The sequence below is a fragment of the Giraffa tippelskirchi genome, chromosome 7 (genome assembly GCF_054371585.1).
Source record: "Giraffa tippelskirchi isolate mGirTip1 chromosome 7, T2T-mGirTip1v1.2.pri, whole genome shotgun sequence".
Taxonomy (NCBI): Eukaryota; Metazoa; Chordata; class Mammalia; order Artiodactyla; family Giraffidae; genus Giraffa; species Giraffa tippelskirchi.
The window spans coordinates 12,286,560-12,306,669 of NC_137281.1; the positions used below are offsets into that span (position 1 = coordinate 12,286,560).

Below are 20,110 nucleotides of genomic sequence, written 5' to 3' on the forward strand. Positions count from 1 at the left end.
AAGTGACGGGGAGATGCTGACAGAGCTGCAGAGAAAGCACCCCCAAAGAGAAGACAGAGCGAGGGGAGGGGCAGAGGAAGGAGGGGACAGCGAGGAGCTGGGACAGGTTTAGCTCTGGCCAGACGCACAGAGGTGTCAGATGTGGGGGGGAGGTTGGCTGCCAGCAGAGCCCGACCAGGAGGACGGACCGGAGACACGGGGGTGGGGGCCGGATGCCCTTGGAGGGGCTCTCCCTTCCCTGACTCAGCCTCTCCGCCCACCCCAACCCCAGGAGGGGGAGCAGAGGGGTAGGCGCCTCTCTGGGCACCTCCATGTCTCAGCGGCTCTGATGGGGGTGTGTCTCCGGGCTCCACCTCTGTCTCTCGGGTACAGACGCTCCTGCTCCGCCATCTGACTAACCCTAATTCTGACTCAAAATGCTGCCTCTCATCACTTAAAAAATTATGTAACAAATTTATGTATGGCACAGTATATCAAATTTAATGATCAAGTGGAAAATGCACATTTCATCCAGAGCTGATACTTGTGGTATGAAAGACCCCTCACAACTTGAGGCCATGAACACAACCACCTGAGACAAACAGCCCACCCTCTTCATCTTCCCAAACTGTGGGTCTGGCTGACAGGAGAGCCTTGGGCCTCCTGAGATGCACTGTCAGTGCCGATAGTATGTACTGCACGGGATCTCTGTGATGGTTCAGTGATTCAGGTACTAATTAAACACTAGACGATTCCATGCGTCTGTGGAGAGGAAGGACAGTGCCTAGCTTACCAGGAGGGCCCCAAAGGCGTTATCCACTGTTAGCAGCCTCAACAGCTAACTCTCCTTCAGTTGGTACCCCCGAGAAATGGGTGTGTCTGTCCACTCAGCATGGCCCTGGGAGTGGACAGGCAGGCCAGGAGGTGGCCTTGAAGACTTGGCCTTGAGTATGTGACATCTCCTTTCTGGACAGTCCATGGCCCACACATGGAATGGGATGGAGCGGAGCCCCTGGTCCGTGGGGCTGTCTGGAGGGTTCAGTGCAGCATCAGGCACCTGGCCAGAGCCTGGCACAGGACTGACCTGTTTAGGAACTGGAAGCTTCCTTATTCAATGATCTATCTGAGCCATACCAACCACCCCCCAACCCCAGCTTTCACTTTCTGTGTCTGGCTCTAATTCCAGTTGACCCAGAGAGCAGAGCCGAGCCCTGGGGGTCAAGTGCTGTGGCCCCAGGAGTCCTTGGGGTCTCCTTCCACCCTGGGCTGCATGCTGGAGGAGGCAGTTTTGAGAAGGTTTTCAGGCCAGGCCATGGCCTGGCTCACGGGAGGGAGGGGTCCCCACATCCCTCTTCTCCAACCCATGGCCTGTGTCCTCCCCCCACTAGCAGCCAGCCCCTTCTATGTATGTCTACTGGGGGAGCATGAGCTGAGTGCGGGGCCATGGGAAGGCGGGACGCCTGGGTTCCCACAGGCCGGCTGCTGAGTCACCAGGCAGCCATCTGGCTCCCATTAGCCCGGGGCGGCAGGGGGCTCTGTGGGGCCGGCTCTGTGGCTGGCTGGGGGCAGGGAGGCTGGGGCCGGCTGTGTGTATATGCGGGATGACTCAGGACCCATGATAACAGCCTGTGCGTATTCGGGGAGTGTAAACAGGAGAGGGAGAGGGAGGTGGAGGAAGTGAAGGAAGGGAAACTTGTGGCTGGGAGAGGGACGCTGGGAGGGGAGAGTCCCCCCTATCCAACCTGGCAGGCCTGTGGTCCCACGTTGCTCCTGCCCACCTTTCCCAAACCTGAGTCCTGATGGAGAGGTGAGAGCAGGTGGCCACTCCCAGGGTCTCCCCGCTGTCCACAGCAAGGCTGGGTTACTCAGCAGTCAGGCTCTGTTGCCCACAGCAGCCAGGATGGGGGATGCTCATGGCATGGGGAGGGGGTGGGGATCCTGAAACCCAAAGATAAAGGCGGACAGGGACAGAACCAGCACAGAGGCTGAGAGATGGGAATGTGTGGCCACGAGTCCCGAGAGCTGAGTTCACAGGAGACAGAAGGTAACAGGCCAGGAGGTGCACCTACGAGCCTGAGACCCAGTGCAGAGTGCAGGAGAGTCAGGGCAGGGTGGGGAGAGGCAGAGTGCTGGAGCACTGCTCTGGGGTCAGCCTGGCCAGCTCCAGCCACAGAGGGCCCCCTGGCCTAGGTCAAGGGGAGGATGTTCATCCGGGGCCCGGTTGTGGGGACAGGGGCCAAGGCACAGAGGGAGGGGAAGAAAGAGAAAGGCAGAGAGGAGAAACAGGAGGTGGAGAGAGGAGAGAGAGAGAGACAGCAGGAGATAGAAAGGCAGAGAGAAAGAGGTGGGGGGGGGATAAGGGGGAGGGGTGACGCCCAGGCACAGCTGGGGAGAGGGCGTGGAGACCACCACCAGGCTTGGTGGTACCAGGCAGCCGCCCTGCTTTTGCTTAGAGAAAGTCCCTGAGCTGGCCTGTCATCAGTGGCCTCGTGCAGGTGGGAGGCGGCAGGCGGCCGCAGCCATCAGTCCCCGTCCAGCTCTGGGTTGGGCGCGTCCTCGGGCTCCTCCTCGTCGAAGTACCTCTCCTCCTCGTCCCGGGCCACGATGTCCAGGTTGTCGAAGTCAGGGTTGTCATCCACGGTGCTGCAGGGGGAGGGGCTGTCAGGGATGGGTTCTGCCTGCACCCCGGCCTCCCCAATTCTCACCCGGTGGAGGAGCTGGGGCCTGGGGCCCCCCCGAAATGAAAGGCCATATGCTGGCCGCTGTAAGTCAGAGCTAACTTACAGTTGAGTTAGGCTGGGTCTCTGAGGGCTTCACATAAAAAGTAACATTTGCCAAAGCAAGATCTTACAAGACAACTTCTGGTTTCTCTTGAAAAGCTGGAAGATGTGGTGACACATGGGCCCGCATTCCCCGGAGGAAGCGCTTCTCAGCCAGGAAGATTCTGCCCCTCACCCCCACCCCAGGGAACATTCGTGATAACTGGGAACATTTTGACTGTTACACCTTGGGGGGGCTGCTGCTGGTGTTCAGGAGGTACAGGCCAGGCAGGCTGTTCAATGCCCGCTGCACACAGGACAGTCCACACAAAGGATTATCTGGCCCCAAAGGTCCACAGTGCCCACAGGGAGAAACCTTGTCCTCAGGCGGCCAGGCGTCCTGTTGTGAGGAGGACCCTCCCAGGCCTGCTCACACTCTCCGGTGCAGGAAGCCTTGTCCAGTCCCGCCTCTCCCCTGTGATGAGACTGCCTGCCTCCCTCCTCACCCCTCACCCATCCTGCGGGTCCTCTGTGCCCCTCAAGGCTCCTGCACCTGCTGGCCCCCTGCTGGGAATGCTCTTCCCCCAGGTGTTCCCACCACCTACCCCTCCCCTGCTGCAGGTCTCTGCTCAAATGTCACTCGCTCAGAGAGCCTTTCCTGGCCACCTCATCATCCACCCCCCTGCTTTTTCTTCCTGGCTCCCTCACCACTAGATCCTTTTTTGTCTTCCTCACTAGAGTGGGACGCCCTTGGACAGAGAATCCTTCCACTGGTTTTGTTCCCTGCTTGATCCTGAGTCTGGACACGGCAGCGCTGAGAACCTGGTAGTGAATGCAGGCCAGCAGCTCCTCCCCGCCCCCACCGCCCCCAGATGGGACAGGCTTCGGTCCACACCACTCCCCATGCTGGGTCTGACTTCCTTGTGGGCACTTGGCTATTTATGATGGCAGTGGTGCCCTTACTGAGTGCCCAGGGCCCAGGCACTCTACTCACTGCTTTGTGTGGAACCCTGAGAGTGATAAATGTCGAAGTGGATCAGCCAGAATTGCCTCTGGAGCTGGGGATCCCAGGCTGGACCAGAGGCTGGCATGGCCATGTCAATGAGGACCCCCATTCTACTGATGAGACCCGAGGGGCCGCTTGTTCACGTGTTGTGGGGGGTGGGCCCTCTTCTACCACACCTGATGTTTTGGACCACAAGGTGAGGCTGCCGCAGTTGACAAAACCATCCATCTTTTTACTCTGATACTTCACTTGCCTGTGTCCTTTTCCTTGATGACAAAATCTCTTTTCACCCAGGTGGCCCGGGAATCTTATCTCTGGGGCTGTACTGGAGATATGAACAACCAGCACGGTGGGGGCACCCGCCACAGGCCCTTCCACGCCAGGCGTTACCCTGCCAGTGATTACTTCCTGCAGCATGAGGAGGTCTGCGGTCCTGGGGACACTTCATATCAGGCTGCCACATCATCTACCCAGACGGGAATGTTTGGGTGGTCTGTCAACGTGGAGCTGAACGTCAGCCCTGCTCAAATCCCTCCTTTGGGGGAAGGGACGGAGGCTCAAAGATGGACAAAGCTACTCCAGGGTCACCCAATGACCTCTGATCTGAAACCCTTAGGCTGGGGGACCAGGGAGAGGGGCGCGGGGGCGAGGGCGGGGAGCACCTGTAGTCAAAGTCCCCATCCTTGCCGTCCAGGAAGCGCTGGTGCATGCGGCTGGTGAACTCTTCCCGCAGGATCAGCCTCTCCTCCGAGTCAGGGACCCAGGCCTCCGAGTCTTTGCCAGGTCTCTGGTCTGTAGGGGAGACGCCCAGGGTGGGGGTGTGTGAGGGGTGCACAGAGAGCTGCGTCTCTCATGCTGGGCGGCCCTGGGAACAGGGAAGTGACCACGACAGCCCCGTCCCTACCTTCCCAGGGCATACATCAAACCCGTGACAACGCAGTGTTCTGGAGGCCGCAGAACAGGGTGGAGACCTGATACCTGAAGGGGGGCGGTCAAGGGAAGGCCCCTCCAGGTGGAGGGAACAGCATGAACGAAGGCCTGGAGGTGAGGGATGTCCTTCGAGGAGTGGGGACAGGGATGCTGGAGAGGACGGAAGGGCCAGGGCGCTCAGGGCAGGCAAGGGAGGATATGCCACCTGCTCCTGCAGGTGGAGCTGCCAAGGAGCCGAGGCACACAGGCCAGGGCTGGGTGTGCGGACACTGGGGACCCCGGCCGCCAGTTCTCACCTTCCTCCTCCTCCTCCTCCTCCTCCTCCTCCTCCTCCAGGCAGGCCTCCTCTTCCTCCTGCTGCTGGAGCAGCCGCTGCTGCAGCTCCCGCTCCTGGTAGGACTGGAGCAGCAGGTCGGAGAGCGGGCAGGTGGGCGTGCCGGGGGGCCCAGGGTTGGGTGGCCGGTGGGCTGGGGTGCGGGCGCTGAGCTCCTCCTGGGTCAGGTACTGCCCGATGTACTGCTCGTACAGCAGTGGGGCCCGGAAGCGCATCTGCTCGTCGCTGAAGTACTCGCCCCCTGCACGGAGGAGACAGGGTGGGCGCGGGGTCAGGGGGCGGCGGGTGAGGCGAGGGGCTGGGCGGGGGTGAGCGTCTGGGCAGACCTGTGTCCACCCAGGCATGGAACCACAGTGACCGGAAGCTGCAGACACACAACTGTGTGATTGTCCAGTTCAAGAATGCAGTGAAACATGCACAGATGTCCGAGTCGTGACCATGAGGACTCACGAACATGTGTGAGCATGTGAACGTGACCAGGCCTGTATCTACGTGTGGACTCACGTGTCCCAGGTTTGTCGGGTGCAGTCAGGTTGCTGGACATTCTGGCCCCTGAAGCCCTGGTGGCCTAGGGCCCGTGTGCAGCTTTGCTGGCAAGGATTTGCACCCCGTGTGTGCGCACATGTGTGCGTGTATGCATGCACACATCAGCACACTGCTTGGGCCCCTGCGTCTCGGAGCTGGTGAGCAGGGCATTGTGGGCAGGTACGCTGCACACGGGAGCCAGTGTGTAGACCGTGCAGGCCTGTCTGCTGAGCCTCCTCTGGCTGTTGCCTGGACACGCCTGCACTGCTGGGCACGTAAGAGTACATCTGCATGGAGCAGGCGTGCGTGTGCCCCGGATCAGGTCTCGCAGGGCACCTGCCCAGGCGTGGGTGTCCCTGCTGGTCTTCCAAACCGCACGCCTCACCCCTCAGGTAGGCTGGGCTTCCCTGCCCCTTAATCTCAGGGCCTCCCCTGGCTGGCTGCCCCTGCAGAGGCGGCTCTGTCCCGTAGGTAAGGGTTCGGCCTGCCCAGTCCCGCCCTCGAGAGCCCTGTCTTGGGCTCCGTCTTGTCCGCCCTCTTACCCCCATGGCTCTGTTTCCGGTGTTTCCATTCAGTTTCTCTCCTTATCTTTCACCGGCACACACTCTCTCTCTGGGTCTCAAGTTTCTCCCTCCCCTCCTCTGCCCCTGTCTCCCCCCATCTCTCTCCCTCCCGCTTCCTCAGTTTCTACCATCTCACCCCACTTCCTTCACTCACTCACCCTCCCTCAGCTCTTCGTCCCTGCTCCGCATCTGGCACCGTGTCCCTCTCCAGTTCCCGTGCTCTACAGCCTGTGCCTTCTCTCGGCCTAGAATCTTAACTCTCTCCTTCATCTCCTCTCATCTTTTAACTTTAGTTCTGGTGTCTTTGGTCACAAAGCTGCTTGTAATTACATTATGGTCAAAAAGGTACCAATGTTACACACAAATTTTGAACATTTAAAAATTAAAGAAAAGAGGAAAAGGTACTGATATTTTCTTTCCGGTTTTGTTTTTTAAAGATTTTTTGAGGTGGACCGTTTTTAAAGTCTTAATTGAATCTTGTTACAATACTGCTTCTGTTTTGTATTTCGGGTTATTGCTTCCGAGGCATGCGGGATCCAAGCCCCCTGACCAGGGGATGACCCGTACCCTCTGGACTGGAAGGCGAAGTCTTAACCACTGGGACACCAGGGAAGTCCCACTGATGTTTTTCTCCATGCTTTTCACATGTGTGTGTGTTTCAAGAGGCCTTTCCTGAACATATTCCCCAAGGTTTCTGGCAACGCCTCTTTATACAGTATGAGGTAGGGACCTACTTTTCCTGAGGGATGACCAGTTATCACAGTGCTGGACACTGTGTCCTTGACCCGCTGGTCTGAAATGGCACTTCTGTCATCTGCAAATTCCAGCCCTTCTCACTGCCTGTGCCATTCTCTCCCTGTGAATCCCTGTTTGTCTCTCCCTATCACGCCCTGTCACCTCACATTTCTGTCTCTGTCTCTCCAGGATCTCTGTCTGTTTCTGCTCTTGCACCCTGGTTTCTACTTCCCCTGCCTCAGTCTCCCCTCCCACCTAGTCAGCGTGCCCCCACACCTTGGATGAGCTCACGCAGGGCGGCGTAGCGGCGGTTCCGCAGGCGGGTGCGCAGCGTGCGGGGGCGGGTGGTGCCTTGCCGGGCCACCTCGGCACAGTAGAAGTCTGCGCGGTGGTCACCGCGCAAGTGTCCAAAGCAGGCCAAGTGCTCCTCCCGGAGGCCCGTGCGGAAGCGCTCCAGGAACACCAGCGGCTTCTCGTGGTACAGCTGGCCCAGGATGGCCACCTTCTCCCGCTCCGTCAGGTCGGGCTCGCCCTGCTGCTGGCTGCACACGGGCAGGCGGCTGGCAGCCACTGCGTGCAGCATGGCACTCACCGCCGGGTCCTCCATCTCAGGGGGGTCAGTGTCTAGGGCCCTTGGCGTTCCCTCTGCTGCTTCCACCTTGTCCGGGGGTCTGGATAGGACTGGCGTCCAGCTCAGCTCCCCCCAGTGCCCAGGACTGGGCTCTGTGCAGTCTGTGGGGAGAGGGGAGATCAGTCACTCCAGGGATGGGAGAGGGGGTAGGGGAGTGGGTGAAAGGGACTGAGTGCTCACTCACTCATTTCACATTTAGTGCTGCTGCTGCTGCTAAGTCGCTTCAGTCGTGTCCGACTCTGTGCGACCCCACAGATGGCAGCCAACCAGGCTCCGCCATCCCTGGGATTCTCCAGGCAAGAATACTGGAGTGGGTTGCCATTGCCATCTCCAGTGCATGAATGGGAAAAGTGAAAGTGAAGTCGCTCAGTCGTGTCCGACTCTTAGCGACCCCATGGACTGCAGCCCACCAGGCTCCTCCGTCCATGGGATTCTCCAGGCAAGAGCACCTGCTATATTCTGGAGACTGTTCTAGGCCCTAGAGAGACCACCCTAAGCAAGAGATTGACAGTTTAGTGGGGAAGGAAGACAAATGGAAACATAATTAGTGAAAACAATAGTGTGTTAGGTGGTTCCAAGAGCTGTGTAGGAAAATTAAAGAGGGAAGGAGGAGGGTATGGGGGTCAGGCTGCAGTTTTAAGTGGACAGTCAGTGAAGGTCTTGCCAAAAAAGTGACATTTCAGTAGAGACCTGAGGTTGTCAGGGACTGAGCCATGAGATTTCTGTGGGAAGTGGCAGAGGAAAGAACCAGTGCAAAGGCCCCCGGAGAGAAGTGTGCCTGGTGTGTTTCCTTAGTCCTTGACCACTTCATTCATTGATTCACTCATTTTTGCCTTTTCCCTTGTTCATGAAATCATCAATACATTCACTAACTCGTTTGCTCATTCATTCATCCTTCTCTCCTACTCATACACATCCATCCAACCACTCTTCAGCAACTCTAAATCTATGCTGGGCCCTGAGCTGGGCAATGCTGAGGATCCACTGAGGGATCCACATCAGCTCCCAGGGAGCACCTGGTCTGATGGGGGAAGACAGACAAGGTCAAAGACAATACAGGCACTGGTAACAGAAAAGCTGAGGGCTGGGCAAACCTTGGTGAGAGCTGTTTCTCAAAAGTGGTGGGAATTGGAGCAAGGCTACAGCAAGCAGGAGATAAGTGAAGAGGGGAAGTATAGACAACTCCTTTAGGTAGCTTGACTAGGATGGGGAAGAGAAAGAGGGTGGTGGTTATAGGTGCAATGGGCTTCAGGGAGCATTTTCATCACTGAGGCAAGAGAAGACTGGGCTGGACCATGTAAGGGGCTGTGGAAGAGAGGATAGGTTAAAAAGATGCTTGAGAGGCTGACTAGGACAAGTCATGGGATTGAAGGGCTGGGAGGTGAGGAAGGCATTCAGTTAAGGTCCAGGCCTCTGGCCAGTAAACTGGTCAAACTGTCCCTGACACAGAGGCATGGATGAGAAGCAAGTTTGGGAGAAGATGGTGAGACCAATTTGGGACATGGATGGTATGACAGGCCCAGGAGACACCCAAGGGGAGGCATTTATGAGACTGCTGGTACCTGGGGCTGGAGACTTCTCAGGAGAGAAGTGTTGCGCTGGGGACAGTTACAGAAGTCATCAGAGCCAAGGAAAGCATTGGAGCTGAAGGAAATAAGTCATGGGGAGGGTACAGCAGAGTATGTGAGGGATGAAAAGAGGGGAGGGACTAAGAGCAAGCCATGACTGGATGGGAAGGAGGCTGTGAGAGGCTAAAAATGGCCCCCCCAATATAGCCACATCTTAATTCCTGGAACCCGTGAATGTTAACCTTACATGGCCAAAAAAAACAAAAAACCCCACACAACTCAGAAGGTCTTTGCAGATGTGATTAAGATATGGACCTTGAAATAGGGGGATTCTCTTGGATTATCCTGGTGGGCCCTAAATGCCATTACAAGTGTCTTGTCAAAGGGAGATTTGATGCACCCAGAGGAGAAGGCAAGGTGAAGACAGCAGCAGAGATTGGAGTGATGTGCAACAAACCAAGGAACGTGAGGGGCCACCAGAAGCTAGGAGAGGTGAGAAATGGGTTCTCCCTTAGAGCCTCCTTGGCCCTGCTGACACCTTGATGTCAACTCAATGATACTGATTTCAGACTCCTGGCCTCCAGAACTGTAATAGAAGAAATTTCTGTTGTTTTAAGCCACCCAGTTTGTGGTCGTTTGCTACAGCAGCCATGGGAAACTAATGCTGGCTGAGCAGGAGGAGCCCAAGAGATAGGAAGGAAATCAGAAAGAATGGTGTCACAGAAACCAAAGAAAAACTTTCAGTAAAGACGGAAGGGTCAATGGCATCAAATTCTGCAAGTAGTTTAATAAGAAAAAAACCCAAAGCAGGCCATGTGGTTTAACTACAGAGTGGGGCTTCCTTGGTAGTGCTATGGTTGAGAATCCACCTTGCAATGCAAGGGACACCGGTTCGATCCCTGGTCCGGGAAGATCCCACATGCCTCGGAGCAAATAAACCCGTAAGTCACGACTACTGAGCCTGTGCTCTGCAACAAGAGAAGCCACCACAGTGAAAAGCCCACGCATTGCAACAAAGAGTAGCCCCCAGCTCTCTACAACTAGAGAAAGCTTGCGTGCAGCAACAAAGAGCCACCTCAGCCATAAATAAATAAATAAATAAATACATAAGTCTTTCTTAAAACAAAAAGAAAAAAACAAACTACACAGGGAGGTCACTGGGGACCCTAATCAGTGCAGTTTCTGACGGTAAAAGCCAGACAGCAGTGGGTGGGAAGAGCAGGCAAATGTAAAGGACTCTTTGGAGAAGATTAAATGGTTTCTGGAAGGCGGCATGGAATCAAGGGATAGTTTTTAGGTTAAAACTTTTTTATTATTATGGAATATTTCAAACATGCACAGAAGTAGTACAATGACCTCCCCCCCGCCCCCCCCCACCAATATACCCATCATCCAGCTTCAACAATGGCCAATTCTTGGCCTGTGATGTTTCAACCAATCTCCTAGCCGCACCTCACCCCACATACCCTGAAGCACCAGGATAGAATTTGGATGATCAAAACAAAAGCATTTTACGTACTGATGGCAGAGGCATCAGGAGAAATAGATTGAAAACGCAGAAGAGAGCACAGAAATGAATTAACGACCCTGAGGAAGCAGATGGGACTGTGGACTTTCGGGGAAAGGGAATTAGAATGAAATGCGGGGAGGCGTTAGCAAATAAGAGTTTGCGTGGGAGGGGAGGAGTCAAGGGAAGGAGGTATCACAAGAAAGCAAGGCTGGCTGAGATAACGGGACAGTTAGCCCGGGACAGGGACAGGTTTGCTAGCCTGAGTTGGCCTGGTAAGGAAACGGGTTAGTCCGGGACACGGAAAGAGCTGGAAGAGGTTAATTTCGGGGGAGGCGATGGGATAAAAGAGGTCAGCCTGCAAAGACAAGGGTTAATCTGGACAAAGCGGTGAAGCGGACAGGTAAGGCCGAGGACAGGTGTCCTCTTTTATAGAGTCCTCCTTCACCTTCAAGGGGAAACATTTCCCAGTAACACTGCAGCCCCACCCTCCTGCCGCCTCCGCGTGGCCAGGACCTCACCTTCACCAGGTTCCCTCGCCGCAGTCGCAGTCGCTACGGCCTCCATCCCGATTCTCTATGACTTGTTACCCGCCGTGGCAAGCTCCTAACACCAATTCCGGACGCAGGTCCTTAGAGGCCACTTCCGGCTGAATACATTCCTGGGACCGAGTGCTCCACGGCACGAAGAACCAAAGTTCCGGGACAAAAGCGGCCCTTCATATGCGCACGCGTGCTGCTGTCCGGCCCCGCCCACCCCAGCCAGGCAGGAAAAGGGCGCCAGGGTCAGATGGGCTCTTCCGGGCCACCCCCGCCAACCTGAACCGCTACGAAATTGTGGGGTATTAGGAGGGAAGCACTGTTGAGCCTGTGCGCTACTGACCCCATAGCCCAGCATGCTTAATTTGGGAATGGATGAATCACCACCCTTCATGGCCTCTGAGTGCTTGGGCTCTGGTTTAGACCTATCTTCTTCACCACCTCAAAGAATATTTGCTAAGTCTTGTAGCATGCCTGTCATCACACCCAGCCCCTGGTTAGCATGATTGGTGGTGAGATCAGAGACTGAACGTCCCACTTTATGTTTCCAAGACCTGAAAAATCTGCAGGTGTGGAAAGAAGACCTCGGTCTTGATTTGCCCTAGGTGATGGGTAAGGACTGGCATTCAAGTGCTACCAGTGACCGAATGGGCAGGGCTGATGGACCCACAGGTTCAGCTAAGCTAGCTGTCCATCCCAGCCTGGAGGGCCCAGGGAAGGTTCCTTTTGGGGAGTAAAGGACACCCTGAGACCTGAAAGATGAGCAGGAATTAGGGTAAGAGGGAGTTAGAGAAAGGTCTCATGTAGGAAGTGAGCAAGGCAAAGCCGTGGAAAGAAAGGTGGGTATCCATGGTTCTGTTTGCTGCAAGGACTTCAGTATGGTCAAGGTATAGGAAAGTTCTAACTTGGCCCTGACCAGACTGCAAGGATCGGAAAATCTCACAAATCTATGCAAAGTTCCAAGTACACATGTGTTTCCAAGGCAGTTCATGGCATTTAGAGCCTAAAAGGGATTTGTGACTCTCTGAACAGCCTACTGATCTGAAGTTTCCAAGGGGAGCGGCAAAAGATAAAGCCAGTGAGATCACCAGGTCCGGGCATGTGGGCCACGTAAGCCGTATTAAATAGCTTGAGCTCCTTTATCCTGTGGAGAGCTAGAAGAGGGTGAGGGCATTAGGGTAAGGGACTGGAAGACAGCAAGATCCGCGAGGAGGTTAATGCAGTAACCCTGACATTATGGCTGAAAGCAGAGTAACTACCTATTTGCACTCCCAGGATAAGGGATCTGGAGCAAAGTGGCTGAGTTGCTGCTTGGAATAGATGGGGATTGACTATACTTAGCAGAGAAGGCAATGGCACCCCACTCCAGTACTCTTGCCTGGAAAATCCCATGGACGGAGGAGCCTGGTGGGCTACAGTCCATGGGGTTGCTGAGAGTCGGACACGACTGAGCGACTTCACTTCCACTTTTCCCGTTTGTGCACTGGAGAAGGAAATGGCAACCCGCTCCAGTATTCTTGCCTGGAGAATCCCAGGGATGGCAGAGCCTGGTGGGCAGCTGCTGCTAAGTCGCTTCAGTCGTGTCCGACTCTGTGCGACCCCATCGACGGCAGCCCACCAGGCTCCTTCGTCCCTGGGATTCTCCAGGCAAGAATATTGGAGCAGGTTGCCATTTCCTTCTCCAGTGCACGAAAGTGAAAAGTGGAAGTGAAGTCGCTCAGTCGTGTCCGACTCTTCGCGACCCCATGGGCTGTAGCCTACCAGGCTCCTCCGTCCATGGGGTTTCCCAGGCAAGAGTACTGGAGCGGGGTGCCATTGCCTTCTCTGACTTAGCAGCAGCAGCAGCCTATACTTAGACGTTGCCAAGAGAGGCCAGCAGAGGGCACTCTTGCCCAACACATGGACCTGCAGTGGGGGGACTTCCCAGCCTAGAGGGCCTGAGGCCCTCTCTCAGCAGGGAGGGTCTAGGGTCACTTCTAGCCCAGTTAGGCATCAACCTTGGCTCTATCTCATGTCAGATGCCTCACATTTGACCTCAAAAGTAGTAAACCTTCCTCCTCCCCTTTTTGTAGTCCGTATTCCCTTCAGAAGGCTCTGAGATAGTTCTGTGAGGGAAGAGGTGGGGCTGAACTGGCCCCTCCTGAGTCCCAGTCTTGTCCCTCACAAGGGCCTAGGAGCACAGCATGCCCAGAGGGAATGAAAAGATGTCTCAAGTTGCCAGGGAAGGACGACAGGTTGTGGGGATGCAATCTTTTATCCCAGATCATTCCCACTTAAAAATTAATGCTGTCACCTCTGGACTGGGAGCCCCATGAGGGCAGAGTCCAAGACCACCGTGGTCATTCTGTGTTCTTAGCACTGTTCAGAGTAGGTGGATAAGGAACAGAGCAAGAATGAACACTTACTAGCTGGATATGTTAGTTCCTGGAACCCCACTACCCTGGATCCAGGAGCAGTCAGAAACCATCTTAAGTCCAGCACCCAGACCAGACCTAAGGTAGATGGGCAGTCACACCCAGGGGTGACCCCAACAGTCCAGCCCTAGTTCCCAAACAGTGGCCCTACCTTGCTCTCTGCTGAGGGACCTGTTACATCCTTTCTATTTACAAATTCTGTGAGGTAACTGGGGGCTGTGGGTGGACTGAAAGGGGCAGAAACCAGAGAACCACTTTAAAAGTGAACTAGTGGATTTTAAACTGAGGGCCCCAGGTTTAAGGGGGCACACCCAGCACCAAAAATGGGGAAAGGCACACAAATCCCACAGTAAGTATTTAATGAATGAGTAAATAATGTCCCCTTGTAAAGGCCCCCACCCCAAGTAAAGGCCAACTGCAGTAACACTTCAGGGTTGAAACCCTGCTTCCTTCCTGCTAGGAGGTGCCATGTCATTTATTGAAAACAAAACAAAAACAAAACAGGGCGAACACATTTCTTAATAAGTGCAGTTTGTTAAAAGTTCTGTTAAAACATATGGGTCAAGGGGAAGTAAAAATAATCAGAGGATCACTGTAGGAAAAACCTTTAGGTCTGGCACTGGGAGACCTCTGGAGAGGAGCAGTGGGAGAAACTTCATGTTCTGAAGGGTAGGAGCCCCCCAACTCCCTTCTTCCCTCTTACCCGCTTAATCCCACCAGAAACTACCAAGACGCCCGGAATAAAAGGTTTCAAGTTCAATAGTCACACTCTCTCCAAATACAAAAAGCAGGTACAATTCAACTCAACACAGAAGCTTGTGTGCAAAGTTACGGGAAACTCAGACATTGTATAAAAAGTTAGGTTAAAGATGATTCTGTGGTTTTGTTTTGTGTGTGTTTTGAGGGTGTGGCTCTTCCTCTGTCACCTGAACTCAGCAAAGAAATGGTTATCCTGATGAAATATCAACAGCCGACCCACAGTAAAAACGGACAAATTCTAAAAATTAAAAAAAAAAAAAGCATAATTACCAAAAAAATATCTGTCACTGCTTCCTCCCTCTGCATTTTGCTTTTTAAAACTTGTGTTTTTTTAAATTTTTGATTTTTTTTTTTTTTAAATCCTGAAAAGAGACAGTAAAACAGCTCCTGGAAGAATTTACAACCAACTGCATGAGAGTCTGGGAAGCTGAGGAGCTAGAGCAGGGCTGGGAGGAGAGGACAGGAAGGGGCCCTCCCCTCAGCCCTGTAGCCTCACTGTACGACCAAGGCGAGGGACGGGGGTCTTTAGTCAAAAAGGAGGAAGGGAGGAAGAGGAGGAGGGTAGGGGGACGAACAGAAAATAAAAGGTCATTGTTGCCTGTTTGAATCCAGAGGAAATGCCCGGCCCTGTGTGGGGGAAGAGCCCCTCAGAGGGGAGGCAGCCCTGGGAGGACCCATCCCCCAGCACCACAGGACCCGGTGGGGTGGACGAGGAGGGTCGAGGTGGGCGCTGGTGGAGGAAGCCGGCAGGGGCCTCCAGGACACACTGGCTACTGTGTGCTTGTGCCCCCCTGTGTGTTCCCGGAGTAGCTCCCGTAGTCATAGTTCCCGTAGTACGGCGGCCACTGGCCCTGATTCTGATAGTACTGGTTCCACTGCTGGGCGTACTGGGGAGAGAGAAACCAAGAACGTCAGGTGTTCATCCAGACCCACATCTGGCTCCTTCCCGACACCCCCCCGCCGCCCCCCATGGTACAGTGACAACAGTCAACACATAGGTCTGATAGAGAAACCAAGGTACCTTGGGAGGACAAGTGAATGACCTGATGTAGCATGGGTGGGCAGTTAGAGACTGAAGCCCAGGTCTCCTAGCTTGCCAACCTACTGCCCTTTCAGGTATAGCTAGATGTATGTGTGTTATACCATGATCAAAATACTCAAAAATAGGTACTGTGGCCTAGCATCAACCAGTCAGAATGGACACTGGCCATGGTGCTGAAGCAGGGTTTGTGGCCCCCTTTGCTTGCTGCACTGGGGAGAGGAACTAGAGTGGCAGTTTCTACACTTAGCAGCCAGTGTGGCAGTGGTCACCAAATGGAGTGGCTATACTAGACGGACACCAAAAGACTGCCCATCTTTTTAGGGATAGGCAGGGACATGAGTCTGGGAATACACATCCATGTGGGGCCCCATTCTACCTTCCCTGCTTCTGGCACTTACCTGTTGATACTGGTTATAGCTGGGCTGAGGGTAGGTCTGTGCCGTGGGGGGCGGTGGTGGGGTGTAAGGGGCTGGATTGTAGCCGCCGTAGCCCCCATAGTTGTAGGCAGGTGGTGGCGGAGGTGGAGGTGGTGGGGCTGTGTAGCCCTGGCTGTACCCTCCCTGGTTGTAGGGAGGTGGCTGGCTGTAACTCGGCTGGAAAGTGGGAGGGGAAAAAAAAAAACCAGATCTCTGTGAAATAGCCAGTTCAGCTGGGATGGAGGAAGGGCCTTTGTAAGCAGTGGGCCCACAGAGGAATGTCCCCGGGGGAGGTTGTTTGAGGGCTAAGAAGGGGGTGGGTCAGCTCTGTGACCTGGGAGGACAGGGGAGGATGCAGAGCTCTATCCTGGACTCTAATCCCAGGCCTGAGACCCTCGGGAGCAAGGCACACAGCATCTCTTGAAAACCTAGGTGTTTCCCCACCCCCCTGCCCCAGTAAAATGAGAATTACAACAGGACTACCCCTTTGGACTGCCTTGCGTATTCAGTATGCATATATGCACACTCCATTGAGCACAATAAACAGTGGTATTTGTTACAGGAAGACCAGCTAAGGAAAACAGTAGTGGCAATTTCCTAAGTGCTCCCCATGTCCACCAGGCTGTATCCTTAACTCATCTGACCCCCGATCAACTCTCTGAGTTAGGTTCCATTGGCTTTGTTTTATAGAGAATGAAGGTGAGGCCAGGGAGGTGAAATCAACAGGGCCCAAGTCACACGGGCAAAAAGTCATGCGTGACTTGCCTCCAGGTCCGCCTATTTCCAGAGCCTTACCTGCAAAGCTATAACGTTATCTTTCCCTCACAGCAAACCTTGGAAGTGAGTTCTACTAACAACTCTAGGCCTTTATCAGGAAAACAAGGTTCTGAGAGGTAAAGCTGTTTGTCCAAGGTCACAAAACCAGAAGGTTGTGAGGCTGGAGTCTGAATTTGTATCTGCCCAACTCCTGTTCTAGGAAATATTCTGGTTAGACTGGGACTAGATCATGCACCTCTATCTCCTGGCAGCTGCTTCCAGGCCTGGCGAGTGGAAGGTGCACAGTAAATGGGGACCGCTGGTTACAAAGCCCGTGCACACCAGAGCCGAGAACTGGCTCTCTGAGAACTTGAACTGAGCCTGGAGCTGCTTAGCAGTGAAGCTCTCAGGGCAGAGGTCAAGTCCTCACCAACCTCAGGGTCTGTCTCCACATCCTGAAGACAAAGGGGTCACCCCTTCTAGCCTGGGCAGGGGCTAACTCCAATGCAGTGCTCTCTTGGGAATTCAGTGAGGCCAGCGACAATACAGCTAAGAGAAATGCACTTGCTTGTGGGACAACATAGTTGGCCCCGAGGAGGGTGACAGAACAGGTAGGTTCCCAATTTACTCTGAGTCTAGAAGGATCTGGGAGTATCTAGGGTCTGTCCCAGCTGAAAGCACTGGCAACAAAGGGAGGAAGGGCAGGGCTAGAGGTAAGAGTGAGGACCCGTGGCCCCTCCTCCTCTAACCTGTACACACACACACACACACACTCATCCCCTCACCTGTGGAGGGCTGTAGCTGCTGACAGGAGGGGTGCTGGTATTGGCGCTAGAGCCGGGGATGTTGCTGTTCTTATTGTAGCCGCTGGCCCCTGGGGGGTTCCTAGCAGGGCTGTAGGTGGGTGGTGGTGGAGGCTGCTGTGGTGGCGGCTGTGGTGGTGGTGGCTGCTGTGGGGGGGGCTGTTGCTGGGGAGCCCGGTTGTAGCTGCCTCGGTTGTTGGAGTTGTTGTTGTCCCGGTTGTTGTTACCCCAGCGGTTCTGGTTATAGCCACCACCTCCACTGCGGTTGAAACCTGCATTGGAGAACCAAGTAAGAGGCCCCACTGTTCTCTGATTGGTTGAGACCCTCAGGAGTCGGGCTGTCTTGGGAACTGCTGTGGCTCCAGCGTGACCATGCACAGAGCAGGTCGAGTGAATAAGTCAAGCACCCCCTCTGGCCTTCCCCAGAGCCCTGGGAGCACCCAGTCATCAAGGCCTGCTGACAGGTTTGTCCTGCCCATTGGACTGTGGGCCTGGAACTAGGGTTGTCTTGATTTCTACTGTGTCTCCAATATCCAAGTGCTTAGCCAAATGAGCCAGCTTCTCCCGAGCCTTTGGCCCGGAACCCTCTCCCCAGCCCACTCCTGCTGGCTTCCGAGCCTTAGCTTAGGCGTTAGCACTTCTGGGGGCCTTTCCTGAGCCCTGCTCCCTTGTAGGCTGAATCACTGGAGCTCACTGTACCCCTGGGGTTTCCCGTTCAGCTCAGCATCCTTCTGGACTGTCACTAAAGGGTGACAGTGTCCGGGTCATGGCTCTGTACCCTAAACCATCCGACACAAGACTGAAACCGAGTAGGGCATGCTCATTAAAATCATGACCATACAGACATAGCATAACCATACTTCAGACATAGCATAACTTAGTTACTAAGAACTTGGGCTTTGGATCCATCACTTGATACCAACCATGGATTCACCTGGGTGAATCGAGCCAATTAATCTCTCCAAGCCTGTTTCTCCATTTGTTTTAGAAGCAAAAACAGTCCTAATATTTGCCTTGTGCCAGGTCCTGAGGTGGGACCCAGGACTGGCCCCTCTTCTCAAGAAGCTCACGGTCAGATGAGGGGTGGGAAAGACTCACAAAAATAATAGCAGTGTGACACACAAATGGGCAAGGCCTTCAGGGGTAACGTTGGTGGGGGTGGGGGTGGGGAGGGAAGAGATGATAGTGGGAATTTCCCTGATGCCCCAGACTTTATCTCAGTTCTCTACCAGGGCTCAGCCCACAGCTGGTGCCAAGGAGATGCCATCTGCTGACTGAGGAAGCAGTCAACGTTGACCCCAGAACCACAAGTACGAGAGCTCAGTGTGAGATGCCTCACCTCCGCGGTAGTTGCCTCCTCCACCGCTGCCTCCTCCTCGATTTTGGAAGCCTCCTCGGTTGCCCCCCGGGGGACCTCGGTTGTCATAGCGCTGGAAACCGCCGCCACCCCCGCGGCCCCGGAAGCCACCGCCGCCTCGGTTGTCAAAGCGCTTTTCAGGCGGCGGCCCAGCCCTGCGGCCCTCCTCGTTGTACTGCCTCACCAGCTTGTCTGCTTCCTCTCGCTGCAGCTCAATGAACAGCACCTCGTCCAGGAAGTCCCCAACATCGGGCAACGTGAAGTTGGCTAGGAGGAAGGGAGGGTGCCAGAGGGATAGGAAAGGCGGTCAGTACCTTCCCAGGGCTGGTCTCCTTCACCCCCAGGACACTGGTATGCCAGAAGGGAGGAGGAGTAGGGGACTGCAGTATGAGCAACAGAGGAGAGAGGGTCCCAAGCTCTGCCTCCCTGACAACAATCAGGGGCTAACAACGACCCTCTTCTCCTTTTTCTGAAGAGGTGACTAAACTCCACCAAACCGATGTTTGATACCCCAGGGAACAAGCCAGTCAAGGGGAATCACCATCCTTGTTTTTTATGGAGAAGCCTCACTGAGGCTTGCTCAGCCAGCCCACCCAGTGGGTGCCAGAGGCAGACGACCATGCAGGTCTCTAGCATCTGTTCCCACACCCTCTCCCGCATCCCGCCCCAGCCCCATCTAATCTGAAAAGCCAGCCCCCACAGGGATATGGGCAGCTCTTCCAGTCACAGCTGTGCTACATAGGGAAAGGACAAAGCAAAAACAAAGAACAAAATCAAAAAAAGAATACTCAAGGAGCTGGGGAGGGAAAAACGGGATAAGGCACTTTTCCTCTTAAGGGCCTTGCCACGATGTCCCTCCGGGAACTGCTCATCTCCTACCTTTCATTTCTAAGACCGCGTGATCTGGGACATCCTTCCCTTCTTCGTCAGTTCGCTTTATTGTTCGGTCCTTCAGGTCCTCGTCAGTGGGACAAATTACAATAGCTTTACGCTGGAAGCCTTCAAATGGTCTCATTTTTCGTCTCTGGGCCGACCCATAAACATTTGTCTAGGGGTAGGTATCAGAAGAGGCAAGAGGTGGCACATTACAAGTTGGTTTTTCTTCTGCGGGGTATTATGTGGGCCAGGGAGTGAGAAAAGGGTATCAGTTCTCTTAAGCAGAGAAACTCAGGAAACTGCTCCTCCTTTATTTCTAAGATTCTTGAATCTACTCTCAGAAAATGAAGTGACTTGGGAAAGTAGCTGCCGACAAGTCACAGGACAGGAGATGCCTAATGTCTGGGCTCTGCCTTTTAATCCTATTTGTTCTTGGTATTGTACATTACAGCTCTCTTGGCCCCTATTCTAAAAGTAGCATAAGCTTACCGTAAAAAAAATTCAGAGTACAAGGTGTAAAGTATAGAGTAAGAAGCCTTTCATCCACCTACTGCTGCTACTCCTACTTCCCAGAGATGACCTGTATTGAATTTCTTATATATTTTTAGAAA

The 20,110-nt window shown here is 54.4% G+C and overlaps 2 protein-coding genes across 8 annotated transcripts in view; both read right to left on the reverse strand.

The window, feature by feature from the left end:
- Positions 1-459: 459 nt before the first annotated feature.
- CCDC97 (coiled-coil domain containing 97) lies at positions 460-11,263 on the reverse strand. The gene is made up of 5 exons (XM_081516229.1): positions 11,059-11,263; positions 7,108-7,563; positions 4,971-5,249; positions 4,407-4,536; positions 460-2,622 (listed from the first exon to the last, which is right to left on the reverse strand). Exons 1-5 carry the CDS (start codon positions 11,102-11,104, stop codon positions 2,502-2,504), a joined length of 1,032 nt encoding a protein of 343 aa, XP_081372355.1. The 5' UTR covers positions 11,105-11,263; the 3' UTR covers positions 460-2,501.
- A 2,677-nt stretch (positions 11,264-13,940) lies between these two features.
- The window catches only part of HNRNPUL1 (heterogeneous nuclear ribonucleoprotein U like 1), a 33,960-nt gene continuing 27,790 nt past the window's right edge, over positions 13,941-20,110 (reverse strand). For 3 of the 7 annotated variants that reach the window (XM_081516235.1, XM_081516236.1, XM_081516231.1), the window contains exons 11-15: positions 19,503-19,671; positions 18,606-18,890; positions 17,249-17,538; positions 15,690-15,884; positions 13,941-15,136 (exon numbers count right to left, since the gene is read on the reverse strand). In XM_081516235.1, coding sequence (XP_081372361.1) covers positions 15,020-15,136; positions 15,690-15,884; positions 17,249-17,538; positions 18,606-18,890; positions 19,503-19,671 — 1,056 coding nt within the window. In that variant the 3' untranslated portion in view covers positions 13,941-15,019. Of the gene's footprint in view, positions 15,137-15,689; positions 15,921-17,248; positions 17,539-18,605; positions 18,891-19,502; positions 19,672-20,110 lie in introns of all 7 variants that reach the window. The other 4 variants (XM_081516234.1, XM_081516230.1, XM_081516232.1 and 1 more) reach the window with 3 other exon arrangements.

What these genes read in the sequence shown, in the direction of transcription:
- CCDC97 (XM_081516229.1), bottom strand. Translation starts at nt 11,104, where the DNA reads ATGGAGGCCGTAGCGACTGCGACTGCGGCGAGGGAACCTGGTGAAG. An exon ending in GGCGAGGGAACCTGGTGAAG is followed by an intron (nt 7,564 to 11,058) that starts GTGAGGTCCTGG and finishes CTCTCCCCACAG; the next exon opens with ACTGCACAGAGCCCAGTCCT. An exon ending in GGAGGAGGAGGAGGAGGAAG is followed by an intron (nt 4,537 to 4,970) that starts GTGAGAACTGGC and finishes TCTCCCCTACAG; the next exon opens with ACCAGAGACCTGGCAAAGAC.